Source organism: Portunus trituberculatus, unplaced genomic scaffold (assembly GCF_017591435.1).
Source record: "Portunus trituberculatus isolate SZX2019 unplaced genomic scaffold, ASM1759143v1 PGA_scaffold_393__7_contigs__length_557757, whole genome shotgun sequence".
Classification (NCBI taxonomy): domain Eukaryota; kingdom Metazoa; phylum Arthropoda; class Malacostraca; order Decapoda; family Portunidae; genus Portunus; species Portunus trituberculatus.
The window spans coordinates 274,852-289,262 of NW_025541561.1; the positions used below are offsets into that span (position 1 = coordinate 274,852).

General features: G+C 39.7%; 1 protein-coding gene across 1 annotated transcript in view; it reads right to left on the reverse strand.

Moving 5' to 3' along the window:
* Positions 1–14,411, reverse strand: part of LOC123500526 (metabotropic glutamate receptor 4-like) — a 182,482-nt gene that overhangs the window by 103,704 nt on the left and 64,367 nt on the right. Inside the window, exons 7-8 of the mRNA XM_045249219.1 lie at positions 10,055–10,158; positions 5,404–5,553 (exon numbers count right to left, since the gene is read on the reverse strand). Of these exons, the coding sequence (XP_045105154.1) occupies positions 5,404–5,553; positions 10,055–10,158 (254 nt within the window). The remainder of the gene's footprint in view (positions 1–5,403; positions 5,554–10,054; positions 10,159–14,411) is intronic.

Below are 14,411 nucleotides of genomic sequence, written 5' to 3' on the forward strand. Positions count from 1 at the left end.
TGAAGAAGCAGCAACGTGTCCCTGTCCGCACCCCAAGAGGTGTGACTTAAAACCCGAAGAAGGGATAGTGCCTGCCGACAAGACGCCTTAAGAGAACGGAAATGGGGAACCCAGGTGAGACGGTTGTCAAACAAAGGCCAAGATATCGAGTCGCCTCCACGCATGAGAGGCGTCTATTGGCGAGGTATAAATCCGGGTCTGGATGGACACCACGGTTGCGACAAAATGCATGGCTACGGTCTTTGAGGTGGAGAATCGAAAACCGTTCATGTTGGCCCAACTGGACACCCTATTGATCGCCAGTTGGAGCTTGCGCTCAATCAGTGACATCCTAGCAGCAGCAAAAGAGATGCACAAGTCGTCCACATATAAAGAGCTGTGAACGCTATCCAGTAGAGTATAGCGAATAGCGTAACACTAAGAATACTTCCCTGTGGGACACCGTCATTTAAAGCAGTAGCATCGGAGAGAACACTCCCCACTCGAACTCGTAAAAGACGTCTGGATAAAAACTGCTGAATAAAAATAGGAAGGTGGCCACGAAGACCAAAATTAAACAAAGACTCTAAAATGCCATGACACCAAGCCGTGTCGTAGGCCTTCTCCAGGTCAAAAGAGACTGTTACTTGATGGTGGTGATTAGCAAAGGCCTCACAAATGGAAAACTCTACGGATAAAGGAGCATCAGTAGTAGACTTCATCTTTCGGAAGCCGTACTGTACCGATGACAAGTACTTCCCCCTCTCCAAATACCACATGAGTCCTACATTTACCATCTTTTTTAACACTTTACAAATGCAGGATGTCAAAGAATTAGGACGGTAGTTCGTAGCCTGGAGATTATCTTTCCTAGGCTTCGGAAATGGGAGAACCACTGCCACAGCCCAAGAAGATGGAAAGTCACCGGTATGCCAAATCATATAAAGATTTAATAAAAGTTAAAAGCAGTGTCAGACATGTGGCGCAAGAAGGCATAAGGAATATCATCTGGCCCAGGAGAAGAGTCATGACACTGGGACAAAGCAGTCCGCAACTCGGAAGCAGAGAAAGGGACATTATAAGACTCCCTCCAGCGGAAGAAAAATTTATGCCGAGAGATTCCATTCTCTGGCGGTGACGTGCGCCCGGGCTGCAGGATGCCTCCGGGAAACACTGGCAAAGTGCTCCGCGAAGAGGTCGGCGACAGTCCTAGGGTCTGCCACCGTTCGCCCAGCAGACAACAAAACTGGTGGGGAAGGAGCAGAATACTTCCCAGCAATTCGGCGGACTTTGTTGAAGACATCCGTAAGAGGGTGTGGGCACGTTAATGGAAGAGACATAAGCTTTCCAAGAGGCTCTTTGTGCCTCTTTCAAAACGCGGCGGGCCCGAGCTCGGCAGCGCCGAAAAGCTTCCAGGCACTGCGGGTCCCCACGATGTCGCCGGAGACGAGAGAAAGCTGCCCGTTTTTCTTTCACAGCTTTAGTGCATGCTGCGTTCCACCAAGGAACGGGACGCTTAGTAAAGCGACCTGACGTCCTAGGGATTGTCTGAAGCGCTACTGAAATAAATAAAAAATCGGTAAAATAATCAACAGCCTCAGCACAAGTAGAAAAGTCAGCCAGCGGACGGATAAAAGAGCTAAGGTCTGTGAATCGACGCCAATCTGCCTTGTCTAAAACCCAGCGTGGGGGCCGGGACTGTGGCTCAGAGTTCACAGATTCCAATAAAATCGGAAAGTGGTCACTACCATGTAAATCCGGTAGGACTCGCCAATTAAAATCAAGGAAAGAATTAGATGTACAAAGAGAAAGATCGATAGCTGTAAAAGTCCCAGTAGGACTGTGGAAATGTGTAACATCCCAGAATTTAAAACCTCCAATCCCTCATCCTCAATAAAAGAACCGATTAAAACCCCACGAGGATTACTAGCACCTTCATCCCACAATGGGTGACGGCCGTTAAAATCTCCCAACAAAGAAAAGGCGGAGTCAGCTGACGCACCAGGCCGTCAAGCTCACCCCTGGAGACAGGAAGCCGAGGAGGAGATATAAACTGCAAATGGTGTACAGTCGTCCCATAAAGACCTTAACAGCAACCACCTGAAGGGAGAGTTGAGTTGCAAGGGGACAACAGGTATATCCTGACGGACTAGAATAGCTGTGCCACCGTGGTGGCCCTGGTCAGGAAAGGAGTGTTAAAAAGGCACGATAGCCAGGAGGACTAGAATAAGTACTATCACCTAGCATAGTCTCTTGTAGAGCTACACAGGCTGGAGAGAACTCCGACAGCAAAGCTCGGAGTTCCCCACGAGGCGCGAAGGCCTCTACAGTTCCACTGTAGAAGCTTGAAGATGACTATTTGGGTGCAGTGGACGGGCGAGCCTTTTGAGGCTGCCCGTGACTGACCTGACTAGAAATAATCAAATGACGAGAAGACACCGGGAGTTGAGATGTGCCGGGTCGTTGGACCGCAGCCTTTCGGCGTATCAGTGGGTGATGCGAACCATCATCATTTTTACCGATCCTCGGAGGACGAGGATCAGGCAGGACTGCACTTTCCGATACAGAGGGTCCACGAGGGACGGCTGTGACAATATCATCGGACGTCTCCATGCTAAGACCGTCCTCATCACAAGAAGCCCGATCTGAGACGGAGGGCGTCACAGAAGGCTGGACAGAAACTACTGGAGCTACCATTGCAGAGCGGTCCCTGGAGGACTCACGATTATGCACCGGGAGAAACCTTAGATTGTTTAGGCTGAGCTAAATCTAACGACTCCGCAGAGCCGCGGTGCCGTTTGGTCAGGCCCTTCAAAGGCTTAGGAGATACAGGTGGCAAATGGACATCTACTATATGGGTTAGTTTGGTCAAGTCCGTATTATTCTCGTCACTTCTTAAGAGATGACTCAACTGAGTCATCGGACAAAAGGGCAAACCTGTTAGCCAGATGAACAGGACCACCCGCCCCAACAGAGCGAGAGGTAGCAGGAGGAGTTGTCTTCGGACCGGCAGACTCAGCTGAAGAGCGAGCGGCCAATGAAGCATAGGATGTCGCACCAGTACCATCCTTCTGGCGGTACAGGAGTTCACGGCGGGCGCTACCGAGGCTGATAAACTGACTGTTAGCAAGCTGTAGAATGTCCTGCTCCAGGCGATACCTGGGGCATTGCCTGGAACGTACCTGGTGAGCATCACGGCAATGAAAACAATAAGCTGCAGCATTGCAATGCTCCTCTGAATGTGAGTCTAGTGCAGAGCAATTACCACATCGAGAAGCTTCCTTACACGAGCTTTTGCCGTGACCGTACCCATAGCATGAGAAACACTGAAGAGGGCGAGAAACAAAACGCCTCACCCTAAGATTGATAGGACCGATATTAACACGGTCAGGAAGGGTGGAACCAAAAAGGTGAGAAGGACCATGTTGGAGGAGTTCCTCATCTTAGTCACCTTTTGGACTGAGCTAGGACACATTGCTAGTATTTCCTCTCTGGGAAATTCATAAAGGTCTTGACTATAAACACAACCTTTGCTATAATTAAAGGTGGGATGAGCCTTAACAGTCTCAAACATGCTGTCAGAAGGGCATGGGAGATGTTGCAACATCCTAGCTTGCGTAATATCTTTTGCTCGCACTAGCACCCCTTCCCATATTTCTTGAGGTTTCCTTCAGGAATCGTGCCGATCTATTTGGACAAGTACCGGGATGCATGGATGAAATTCCGTGCCCATTTCTGTAGTACGCCACAAACCAACGTGGAGGCGGGATCTGGCGGACTGCTGGAACTGAATTCTCTAAGTAGCTTTCAAAAACATTTTGGATGTAATCCAAGTCACTGTCTAAAATATTACGTGACTGGAGAAATTCAGTTTTAAAGCCATGGCCGGCGAGGGGCAGAGATGCTACATGTTCATAAGCCAAATGGGCTTTATCACATGACATAAACGTCACGGTTAGAAGGAAAGTCCTTATCATAAACCAAAATGCGAACAATCGTACCATACGCCTTGAGAAGTGAGTGCAAAGAAAATGATGGATTAACATTTACCATCACAAGGGAGTCATATGCAGCAGAAATGCGTCCCTCAGAAGAACTTCCAGAACAGGAGACTGCTGTGGGAAGCCCTTGTGGAGGGGAATCCTCCTCCTTACTCAGACCTGAAGATGACGTCTCGTGGGCCAGGTCAGCCACCTCACGAGAACCTGAATGTTTTTTGTTTTCCCATAAAAAACAGTTACACAAAAGATTGGCTCCAGGGGCAAGGGAAACCACCTACTGGGACTACAATGGGAGGGAGCGCTGGCTGCCGTGGACGGGGTACCTCGTCCCCATGTGGACCAGTCGTTTTAAAAAAAGGCCCCACATTCATGTAGGGAGACCCAGACGTATGGCCTTATTAATGACAATAGCGTGATCTACAAGATTAAAGGATTTTCTGAAGTCCACAAATGTAACAGGCAGAGAGATATTTCGTCTGTCCAGGTAACTGGGAATGAATTTAAGGAAATTGATTAGGTAATGAGAAGCATAGCTGGCTCGCTCTTATGTTGCTAAACAGTTGATGTCAAGATAGTTACTAATTTTGTTGTATGCCCAGTCGAACATAAAATCTTCACAAATAAGTCTAGGGATTGGTATAATAGCGACTGGCTTGAGGTCACTGAGTGACTGTGAACTGAGAATTTAGGGAATGTTTTTCAGTATACGGGGTATGAATGCTGAAAGACAGAGAGAGAGAGAGAGAGAGAGAGAGAGAGAGAGAGAGAGAGAGAGAGAGAGAGAGAGAGAGAGAGAGAGAGAGAGAGAAAAGGATGCATTTATTATTGAGCAAAGTTAAGTAGCTAGTTCTACAGCAAATTCTTTAAACGGGCAAATGGGCACTATTCCTGCAACATCATGTCATACAACACTATTTTCGAGGCGGAGACGCAGAAGAAGGGAAATTTACCTCTACGGGGCGTCCACGAAAACTATCGAAAACAAGGAGAAAGTCGTTGAAAGTCTATATTGAATACACTGTATTTAATATAATACTATAGTTTATTATCATTTAATTTGATGGCGATATTGTGGCGCTTCCCCTTCCTCAGCTTTTCTACCCCTCTCGTTTTTCTGTCAATCAGTCAAATGAACCTCACCAATTCCTCCCGCACCTCCGCCTATTGCTACTGTTCAGAGAAGTCTTGATTCTCTCTCTCTCTCTCTCTCTCTCTCTCTCTCTCTCTCTCTCTCTCTCTCTCTCTCTCTCTCTCTCTCTCTCTCTCTCTCTCTCTCTCTCGTCTTAATAATGATACAACAACCAACCTTCTCTTAACATCCAAACACACATCTGCCCCATTCCGCTGTCCCTCCACCCAACTTGCATTTCACCATACAGCCACACTTCCCACTGCTAACTATTCCAGCACATCCTCCACCCACCGGACATATTGAGCCTCAGCTTGCCCTCGATGAAAGTGCCGACGGTGGTCCAGGTGTAGCGGCCCTGCGACAGTTGTTTGAAATGGATGATGTTGTAGCGTGCAGGCCCGTCACCGTTGTCATCGAACTTGAACCTGTCGCCGCTCAGGCCTGCAGAAAGAAGGGGTGAGCAAGGGAAGGAGGGATGATTTGCGAGAAACAACAATGGAAAGACAGTGAGGGACATGAACAGGGACATAGAGAAGCGATGGTTAAGGGAAATAAAGGGACACCACAATTGCAGTCAAATTAATTCTTAACAAGTCTTCAATCCTCACCTCCAACAATATCCTGCATTGAAGGAAACAGTTCTTGGAGAATTGCAGCTATTTCGTCGAACGACAATTTGCACAATTTTTTTTTTTTTTTTTTTTCTACTGTATAATTCATTTCTAGAGTCCCAGATGTGTTCATTTTCCTCACCAACTCTAACATCTTTTCTACACATTTTCAAAGCCTAATCCGTGACGTCACAACGTAAATAAAGTCACAAATCGACTGAAAAAGACCAACATGTTGGTTTTGTTTTGCGACTGGTTTCTCCAGTACCTAGGAACCGATATTCATTCGGAAACTCTACCTACTTGCAATTTCTTTCGCAAATTTGCTCGTGTGAACCCGTCTTTAGTGGTGGAATGCGCAAATGGCTGAATGCCTGCGCGGCGAGAGGGACACCCATAACATGAAAATCCTATAGTGATAATACTGAACGTACTACACTACTACAATAACAGAGATAAGACAAAGCAAAAAGGTTTAACAAACACGGCAAAAGATTCATCGAATTACATGTTCCAAAATAAGTTAATACGAACCAATGGAAATTCTATAGCGTTGCCAGATAAAATCGAGTGATTACCTCAATTGCAGGGCTAATTTATAGATAGAAATTAAGGTCTCAACTAAAGATGAGGAACATTCTCAAAACGTTGCATCAGCTTTTACACCAGAAGAATTCAAGGGCATCCCAGTAGCACCGCAAGTGCAATTGAATAACAACAATGCTCTTCGCAGTATCATGATAACAAAAAGATGTCTGTCAAAATGTATCGAAAATCCTTAGAGAAGCGAAATACGAATCAAGTATACCTCTGTGTTTATTGTTGAATAAATCCATGCAGTCCTATGCAAAGTTTGATGAATGCAAGCTCGCTAATGTAACTCCGATTAAAAAGAAAAAAAATCTGAACCACTCTTATGCGAAATGCTAGGAACAGTTGTAACAAACTTGTTAATCAGTCAGAAGAAAACAAACTTCCTAAAAATACTCCACGGGCTTTTCTTTTAAATAAAAGCTCTTGCTCGACGATCAGGATGAAATATATATATATATATATATATATATATATATATATATATATATATATATATATATATATATATATATATATATATATATATATATATATATATATATATATATATATATATATATATATATATATATATATATATATATATATATATATATATATATATATATATATATATATATATATATATATATATATATATATATATATATATATATATATATATATATATATATATATATATATATATATATATATATATATATATATATATATATATATATATATATATATATATATATATATATATATATATATATATATATATATATATATATATATATATATATATATATATATATATATATATATATATATATATATATATATATATATATATATATATATATATATATATATATATATATATATATATATATATATATATATATATATATATATATATATATATATATATATATATATATATATATATATATATATATATATATATATATATATATATATATATATATATATATATATATATATATATATATATATATATATATATATATATATATATATATATATATATATATATATATATATATATATATATATATATATATATATATATATATATATATATATATATATATATATATATATATATATATATATATATATATATATATATATATATATATATATATATATATATATATATATATATATATATATATATATATATATATATATATATATATATATATATATATATATATATATATATATATATATATATATATATATATATATATATATATATATATATATATATATATATATATATATATATATATATATATATATATATATATATATATATATATATATATATATATATATATATATATATATATATATATATATATATATATATATATATATATATATATATATATATATATATATATATATATATATATATATATATATATATATATATATATATATATATATATATATATATATATATATATATATATATATATATATATATATATATATATATATATATATATATATATATATATATATATATATATATATATATATATATATATATATATATATATATATATATATATATATATATATATATATATATATATATATATATATATATATATATATATATATATATATATATATATATATATATATATATATATATATATATATATATATATATATATATATATATATATATATATATATATATATATATATATATATATATATATATATATATATATATATATATATATATATATATATATATATATATATATATATATATATATATATATATATATATATATATATATATATATATATATATATATATATATATATATATATATATATATATATATATATATATATATATATATATATATATATATATATATATATATATATATATATATATATATATATATATATATATATATATATATATATATATATATATATATATATATATATATATATATATATATATATATATATATATATATATATATATATATATATATATATATATATATATATATATATATATATATATATATATATATATATATATATATATATATATATATATATATATATATATATATATATATATATATATATATATATATATATATATATATATATATATATATATATATATATATATATATATATATATATATATATATATATATATATATATATATATATATATATATATATATATATATATATATATATATATATATATATATATATATATATATATATATATATATATATATATATATATATATATATATATATATATATATATATATATATATATATATATATATATATATATATATATATATATATATATATATATATATATATATATATATATATATATATATATATATATATATATATATATATATATATATATATATATATATATATATATATATATATATATATATATATATATAAGTTATATAAATGAGAATGTTACTATTATAATACTGAAGCTTACTGATGTCGCCAAAATAGAGAATTTTGCAGTCTCTAACGAGCAAGTAATAGTATTATAGAATAATCTAGACAAATTCCAGATTATGGACATATTTTGCATTAACATAGAAAAATGTAATATGGTTCATTCTAGGGTTTCAAAACGAGAAAGCAAAGTACATTTCAAAGGGTGTAGACGGCGAAAATCACTTAAAACCTACACAACAATGTTCAAGGCATAAAAGAAGTAAAGGAAAATCTTTTGAATCTAAATATATGATAAGAATACAATCCTTACTTTATATATCTCTTTAGTCTGTCCTCTTTTGGAATTCTCCGTTCCAGCATGGTGCTACTATTACCAGAAAGAAAATGATAAATCAAAACGAGTTCATCGTAAAATAACAAACAAATAAAAAATTTCAAGAAACGATTCCAACGAAGAACGTTTTAAAAGATGAAATTTGTTCCCATTAACACAGAAGACTAAAAGGTATTGCTAACATGGACTGCAATAAATATTTAACGTTAGATTGTTTAAATAATATGGGAGGACACGATTGTACAATTGTTGGGAAATCCTTAAGCTCTCATGAATATAGTTAATCTGTAACATAAGCTTCCTCAAGACTTGATTGACTGCAATACCATAAAATCTTTTGAATATTAATTTGGTATTTTTTGCCTTGAATTCGCGGATAAAACCATCTGTTTGTTAGAGATAAACTTCCTTGCCTCGAGAACATAAGCTTCTTCATGTCATCTATCTTAAATCTTTACCAAAAATATTCCTTCAGGATTTTCCTTCCCTAACCTTGTAAGATATTTATTTCCTGTCAAGCTTACGACGAGAAAGTGAACGATAGAAAGAAAGCTTTATGCTTTCCTGTCTCTCTTATCTACCATTATCTTAGTATTAGGTCAGGTCACCTCATGAGTACAGTAAAGTCTGAAGTGCCTTAATATTATGTAATATTCTCTCTCTCTCTCTCTCTCTCTCTCTCTCTCTCTCTCTCTCTCTCTCTCTCTCTCTCTCTCTCTCTCTCTCTCTCTCTCTCTCTCTCTCTCTCTCTCTCTCTCTCTCTCTCTCTCTCTCTCTCTCTCTCTCTCTCTCTCTCTCTCTCTCTCTCTCTCTCTCTCTCACACACACACACACACACACACACACACACACACACACACACACACACACACACACACACACACACACACACACACACCTGTGAAAGTCACTTTCCGTAGGTAAGAAAGGAGCTTCTCCCCGTCAGTAGGGTTCATGGCAGGACACAAGCCGCGACCCTCACATAGGTCTCGGTGCATGTCCCTGTAGGAAATGCAGGGGAGGTTCAGGTTAGTGGAGGGGGTGATTTAAGTCTCAGAAAGGGATGTTGGGCGAGAGAGAGAGAGAGAGAGAGAGAGAGAAAGGGTCTTAAAAGAATGCTATGGGTAATGGGTGTGTGTAATATGCAGAAGCAGTGTTGGCGCTGGTGTGTGATATGTAGTGGTGGTTATGATGAAGCAGAGCAGCGAAATAAAGAACTGAACTTCTCAATAATGTGACCAGAATAAAAGGACACAAGGACGTACACACACACACACACACACACACACACACACACACACACACACACACACACACACACACACACACACACACACGAGACTAGAGTAATAGATGAGGGACAGGGGAGGGATGGATGGGTTGACGCGGTGTATTTAGATAAAGTGCCACATAGAAGTCTTCTGTAGAAAATAAAACACATTGGTGATATATAGGGAGGTATCTTGAGCTGGATGACGGACTACTTAACAGAAAAGAAATGAGGACACCCCATCAGGTTGGAGTACAGATACTAGTGGTTTACCACAGGGTTCAGTGTTGGCACCAATAATGTTCCAAATATATATTAACGATATACAAGTGGCCTTGAGTAGCTACATAAGTTTGTTTGCAGACAATGGGAAACTCTTGAGAATAATAAGGAATAACAAGGACTGTATGGAATTACAGAAAGATATGGATAAGATCAGGGAATATAGCCAAAAGTGGAGATTAAAATTTAATACCAGGAAATGTCATGTGATGGAAATGGGTAAAAGTAATAGAAGACCTACATAGGAATACAAAAGGGGAGTAACTAGACGAACACAGCAAATTTATGAAGTTCACCAGATCTGGTTAAAGGGAAAAAGCCTTCTCGTGGCCTCCTGCCGGGCAACGCGAATTAACTTTGGAAATCGATTCCAAAATTAACTTGCGGCTAATACTTTCCCTCCTACAGAAGCCATCTTTTTTTTTTCCTGAGCTTTTGTTGTTGTGATCTGCCGCACACAAGATACAAATTTTCTGAGGGTTGTAAACCCAAAATTTCTAGACTGTTTAGTGAACTCTAACTTACGGGTAATGCTAATGTATATAATATCCTACATTTTTTACTGTTGCAACTATACGAATCATTCAATGTTCAGCACTAATTCATGTGGTTAAGGCTCCACAGGCATGGCAGAATCAAGAGAGGGCAGAAGTCCCACTTGCCCAACATGCGCCCGAACCTTCGCCGATTATCGGGGAAGGAGAGTCCATGAAAGGGTGCAGCACCCCTCCTCGTTCCACGCAAGCGAGGCGGAACCCCTAAGGACTGAGCGCCGGAGGGCGAGGTGGGACCCTGAGGAACTGGCTATGATGGCTGAGTATGAGGCAAACAGTGAAAGGGCCAAGAACATCAATCAGATGATAAATCAGCACGTGCTTCCTCATCGTACCATCGAAGCTATCAAGTGAGCCCTCCGCACGGAGTCTTACAAGGCTCGGGTCCGTGCGGCTGCTGCACCTAGTACTCCGCCATCGGTGCTGGACCCGAGGGGTCTCACTTCGCCTATAACACCTATCGGCAGCTCTCAAGGCGCAACACCATCTGACGAATCCAATGTTTTAAGATATTCTGAGCTTCCTGCCGCCGGCAGTCCTCATCCACCTCCTCCTCACATTAGATCTGAGGAGGAAGTCCACACTTGCGTGCAGCAGTCATCTTATGCCCTCGGACTAGCATTGGCGAGGTGGAGCACCAAGTAGACCTATGGTGCCCACCCAGTGCTTATATTTATAGATCTCTGGGAAGGGGCGGCCAGGTGAGTCAAAAAAGTAAGGCTATAAAGAAAAGGCAATATAGAAGAATACAGAATTTATGGCGTAAAGAGAGAGGCCAGGCTGTCAGAGAGATACTTACTGGTATCCCTGACGGCCCACCCAAGATCCCGCTCAATATGAAGGCCTTCTGGGCAGGCCTCTTTCAAAGGCCCTCAGTGAATGAGACATGATGACCAGCTGCATTAAGGCCAACTCTAAACGTCGCTGGCCCGATAACGGATGATGAAATAAGGCATGCTATTAGATCCACCAAAGCTGCCACAGACCCCAGACCGGACGGCAAGAGACTCGAGTGCATACGTGCACTCGAACTAGAGAAGCTTAGATGGGCATTTAATGCCCTCTTGCTTCTCAAAGAAGTCTTTTGGAGTTGGGCCAAATTCCCAAAACGCCTGAGACCAAGGAGTCTAGTGAGTTCCGCCCGCTCACGATAACATCCATCCTACTCAGGCTCTTTAATAAGATCTTAGCAGCGCGTCTCATGGCAGCGTCGCCCTTGCCTGCACAGCAGAAAGGCTTCGCGCCCGAGAAGGGTGTAGCGGCCAACATCCTCCTCGTCCAGAGGCTGATTCAAAACGCCAAGGCCCGTTACAACAACTCACTCATGAGTGGGTGGGGACGAGTCACAGCCAGAGAGGCCCCTGCCATCGGCTGACGAACACCTTGCTGGTGTTCATGGCTTTTTGCTTTAACTCCTTGGCAATTGGGCTCGGGGGCAGGAGTAGAGTCTCTGCAATCCCGGCGACCCTAGCATCAGGACCCTTAGCAAGTCGCTCCCCTTCTTAAGGACGGTGTCCGTAGGCAGATGGAGAGCCTTTTTCAGGAACGTTCTTATTTCCAAGTCGAACTTCCTTAAGGTGCCCTGGTTGGAATGGCCTAGCACTCTTTGGTATTGATGTTTTGGCACGATTACATTTTTAACAGCCCAAAGCTTTTGTTGGGGCTTAAGGGGAGCCTTTTGGAGAGAACTCAGGTCCCGCACTAGGGCCGCTAGGGCCCGCCCTGGCTCGGAGCGGCTCTTGGTCGGACCCACCTCCAGACCGAGGTATTTGTACACTTCGCCGGGCTTCAGCGCTCTCAAGCTGCTTTCATCGGCTTGGAAGATGGAGGGGTCAACCAACCACCTCTTCTTCTTTCCGTCCCCCGTTATTGTAAAGGTGGCGCATTTTTGATGGCCCAATTCCAGACCCACCCTCCCGGCCTCAATGACCAGCGCATCAATTGAAGCCTGAAGACCCAGGGGGATGGATGCAGTTAGCACCACGTTATCTGCGTAGGCAATATAATTTAGGGGGGTGCCAACCAGACGCGGCCCGACGTCTGCTGGCAATGAGGAGAGTGCCCAATCCAAAGTGATGTTAAAAAGAAATGGAGATAGAGGATCTCCTTGGAGCACTCCCCTGGTGATGTAAATTTCCTCTCCTAGTATATCAGTGCTTGCTTTAATATAGAGGTTGGAAATTAGCCCCGTGAGCACAGACGGAAAGCCCCACCTCTTGGTCGCGGTTACTAAGGAGTCGAAGACTTTTTTTAAATCGATGAAGGCAATTTCTTTTAAATCGATGACGGCTCACGGCTCATGAGGGGTTCCTCATACATCCATGCTCTGAAAACCCGGCTTGGCGTAGTGAACACGAGACTAGGAGCGTCTCGGGGAAGACTTGGTGCGCCCGTCCTGTGTGACTTAGACTGTGGCCGCCTTGAGTCCCTTGGCCACATCCTACAGACTTGCCCGAAACTTAGCCCAGAGCGCACACGACGGCACGATCGGGTGCTGGCTCTCCTACCCCAACAACGTACAAACAGGGGCTGGCAAGTATTGAAAGAGCAGTCCATTAGAACTCGGGCTGGGGTCCGTGTCCCTGACGTTGTAGTCTGGGACCGCAACGAGGCCGTGGTGCTCTATGTGCAGATTGTCGGTGACAACTCCACAGGTGACTTTCTCCATCGGGCCCACGATCTTAAGCGGTCTTTCTACGATGTCGGGGACATTAGGGCGTGGATTAGAGAAAGGACGGGGCACACCCCAGTGTTCACCACTCTGACCATCAATTGGCGCGGACTCATAGCGATCCCCTCCTATATGGCTTTTAAGAGCCTACGGCTTACGAAGGCTGAGCTCCGCCTGCTCACAGTCCGGGCGATGGAAGGGTCCGTTGCGATCCTCTGGGCCCACCGAGACATGGGGGGCTCTGGATGACTGTGCCCTCTCGATGATGTTGATGGTCTACCCGCCAGACATCTAGGGCGAAACGCTCAAACCGTCCACCCCCCCTCAGACCGGGACCACGGTCTCGTTTTCGATGTTATAATATCTTTATGCTTACTATTTATACATGTGTACTCATATATTTGCCATGAACCATTATTATTTCACTATATATATATATATATATATATATATATATATATATATATATATATATATA